The sequence below is a fragment of the Porites lutea genome, chromosome 4 (genome assembly GCF_958299795.1).
Source record: "Porites lutea chromosome 4, jaPorLute2.1, whole genome shotgun sequence".
In the NCBI taxonomy this organism is placed as follows: domain Eukaryota; kingdom Metazoa; phylum Cnidaria; class Anthozoa; order Scleractinia; family Poritidae; genus Porites; species Porites lutea.
Window position 1 is genome coordinate 46,793,622 of NC_133204.1, and position 3,642 is coordinate 46,797,263.

The 3,642-nt window shown below is 40.1% G+C and overlaps 1 protein-coding gene across 1 annotated transcript; it reads left to right on the forward strand.

Moving 5' to 3' along the window:
* The first annotated feature begins 2,988 nt into the window (after positions 1 to 2,988).
* On the forward strand, positions 2,989 to 3,642 carry LOC140934769 (uncharacterized). The gene has a single exon (XM_073384338.1). The coding sequence runs from the start codon at positions 2,989 to 2,991 to the stop codon at positions 3,640 to 3,642; it is 654 nt and encodes a 217-aa protein (XP_073240439.1).

Below are 3,642 nucleotides of genomic sequence, written 5' to 3' on the forward strand. Positions count from 1 at the left end.
TTCTGTTTCTATACGGCTTTCATGTAAAGAAGTTATGTAACTTATGAAATTACCGTATTCAAATAAAAGTGAATCAATCAATCAATCAATCAATCTATCTATCTATCTATCTATCTATCTATCTATCTATCTATCTATCTATCTAGTGATCTGTCTGTCTGTTTGTCTCAATTTTAGGCCCTTTGTTGTTCTCCCTTCCCTTTTCCCTTTCTCCCTCCCCCTTCCCCCCTCCCCCCTCCCTTTTTGCGCCTGCCACGCAGGCTATTTAAAAGGTGTTAAATGTCCTTGATCTATCCTAGTTGTTTTTGTTGACGTAACTGTAGTGAGCACGAAGTGCTCGCAATCTAAAAACTCTTTTTTACAGAAGACTGCTATTTAGACAGTCATTAGTGGGCATTGCTACTTGTTATTATCAATTCACAATAATAGCCAACAGCATCTTGGAAATGAGGCCAACTTGGCTACTTTCTCACTTTCACACGATGTTATATTTTTGATGGTGTCACCTTTATTAGGAAGATTTTTGGTGTCTTTTAATTTACAATCTGCAATCTGTGGTCTGCAGTCTGTGTTCTGCAGTCTGCAGTCTGCAGTCTGCAAATGTCATAACTTATATAGCACCATCAAAATGAATAAAAATCCGGACAACATAATATAAACCGATACCTTTCTTCACTTCGACGTTTTGCTTCTTTAAATGAAATCCTTCAAAATCATGAGAAACATCTTGATTTTCGCTGTCCCAGGTTGCGGTAGATAAGACAAAGAAGACACGACAGTTGGCGCAAAATTGCCTCCGATTTGCCGGTTCCATACAGACCTTACTGCAAGCGCTCCAATTCCCTTTTAAACAGTCTGGCTCTCCAACAAAGAGTTTCACTTTTTAATTCTTCGAAAAGCTCTTTTTAAATAAGGGCGATGGAATACAACATTACGAGCAAAATTTAAACATCCGTACAGTGCTACAACAGCAAACACGACCTCGTGCGTTGCAACAAAATATAGCAATATTTTTAAGCCAGATTACATATTATTTATATTAACTCGAAACCAGCTTTCCTCTGTTGTAAGGGAAGGAACGGAGGCAGGAGCTACGGTGATGGAACAAGGAGTAAACTTGTTAGTCAATTTCCCTCTTTCGTCGCCATTTTTTTCTCACTACAGAAATATGCGGACGTCCTCGAAAACAATTAATTAAAATTAATTTCGCGGGAAAGCCTGTTCTAAAAATAATTCTTTATCGGAAAGGGTTGACTCAAGGGTACAGCACGTATGGAGGTTCCAAGTAATCGGCTCCTGATTCAGTAATGTGATGCACGCTATAGTTCCCGGTAAAACGGTAACATGGCGAATTTAGCCAGACTTATGATGAAATATGGGTTTGTGTGAGTTCTAAATGAAATAAGTCTTTGATAACTTATCAGGTTCTTACTACAGTAAAAACCCGCATACAAGAACATGTGGATTAAGAACACCCAGGCTGAAATTTGGTAAAAAAGGAGCATATATATAAGAACACATTCAGCCTGAAAATTGAAAATTGTTCTTATATATAAAAACACTTCCCTTTTCAGTTTAATAGAACAGTGTCTGCAGCTTTACTGTGGTATTGCACTGAGATCTCTGTATAAATGCTAGTAATTTCACTTGCTGTGTATAGCAAATGTACAACAACAAGTTACATTTTTTTCGAAGTAAAAAATTAAGAACACTTAAGAACACTTTCAGGCTGATTTCACCTAAAATACCCGATATATAAGAACCCAATCAGCCTGAACCCCGAAAATGGGCGTTCTTGTATGCGGGTTTTTACTGTAAATACTAGGGACGGACTTTAAGATCCAACGACGCGACGGCAACGAGAACGTCAAAAAAATAACAACAATAGGTTTCATAAGCAAAACAACAACTTTGCACGTGCGTCGCTCTTTTTTGTACATTTCCTTGCCGTTTTTGCACAACTACGACATGAATTTTATTAATTTCGCGTTTTATGGAGAACGCAGACAAGCAAAACGAGATTTTATTTCTCTTTCTGAACTTGGAAATGGTCTTTTGGAATCCAAATTCAGGAGTTTTCGCCTCCGTTTGACAAAGTAAATGGGTAGGAATTATCGCGATATAGAATGATAGCGATGTTCTCGTTGCCGTCGAGTCGTTGCATCTTAAAGTCTTTATTATGTTTTTAATACATGGTCCATATGCAGTTAGCTTGGTTTCCGCCCTCTTTAGAGCGACGGTCATGACAAATTGAGCTAAATCTTGATTAGTGGCAAGAGTTGACAAATCGATTTCTTTCCGGCTTTTTTGTCCATAGATAGCTTTTAGGTAGGTAAGAAAAGTTATGTAAATTGTTTCCGCCAAAAGCTTTAATTAGCGAGAAAAATTAGAATATCGGTTTTCGAGGTTGGAGTCCACAGAATGGCCTAATTTTTAACCTGAAATTCGCTAACATCCACTTTCCTCGCGGTCACAAACAAAGCCCGCACGGAGATGTGTGGACACTTCCCATAAACAGGACAACTCTTTTTCTTTCACCAACAGACAATAGCGAGACTCGTCGAACTGACATAATCCAAAAACAAAGAAGAGGTTTTTACGATATCAACGCAATTCTAGCAAGTCATAAAAAAATAAATTCGTGCAGCAACCACAGGTAACAGACAAAGCGAAAAAGCAGAATAATAAAGTCATCGGTGCTTCGCAGACATGTAGTTTATACAACTGATCAGTTCTAAGACATAAATGACCCGTCATAAATCTCTTGCCTCTGATTCCGGGAACTGAAGCAATGGAGCATAATAGAAGGTAGAAATTAAAAAGTCTGGGAGGTTAAAAAAGTCCCTTAGTCAACACAAATGTAAAAACTGTGGTGTTTTTGGCCAGCGGCCAATACACTTTGAGCATGCGCACTTATGCGCCATTCCGGAACGTAGTCCGTTCGAATCAAAGACATGACAGTGGCGACGAGGTAAAATTCAAGTAATTATGACCACTATTGGGAAGATCGAGAGTTTTGATGACACAAAAGAGAACTGGGAAACCTATGTGGAACGAGTAGAACAGTTTTTCTTGGCGAACAACATTGATGATGACCATAAAGTGCCAACTTTGTTGAGCTTGATCGGCGGGAAAACCTACACTCTGCTGAGGGATCTTCTTGCACCGGAGAAGCCAGCTACAAAGTCCTTTCAACAGATAGTTACCACTCTCCAGGAGCATTTGAACCCAAAGCCCTTGGAAATTGCGGAAAGATTTCGTTTCTACAAGAGAAACCAACATGAAGGAGAAAGCATTTTGTCTTACGTGGCCGAACTAAGGAAGCTTGCGACACACTGCAATTTTGGCGGGAATCTGAACGAAGCGCTACGAGATAGACTGGTCTGTGGACTTCGAAATATGCAGATCCAAAGGCGATTACTGTCAGAAGCCAAACTGAAGTATTCCAAAGCTGTGGAGATTGCTGTAGCAATGGAAACTGCCATCCGCGATGCTTCAGAATTACAAAGTGAGCTCAACCCCAACCCAGTCCCTCACGTTGACAAGTTGACTGAACACAACAAACCAACCCCAGCGAAACCGGCGACCACCCCCCCCCCCCCGCCCCCCCTTGCTACCGCTGTGGTGGGAACACACATATGA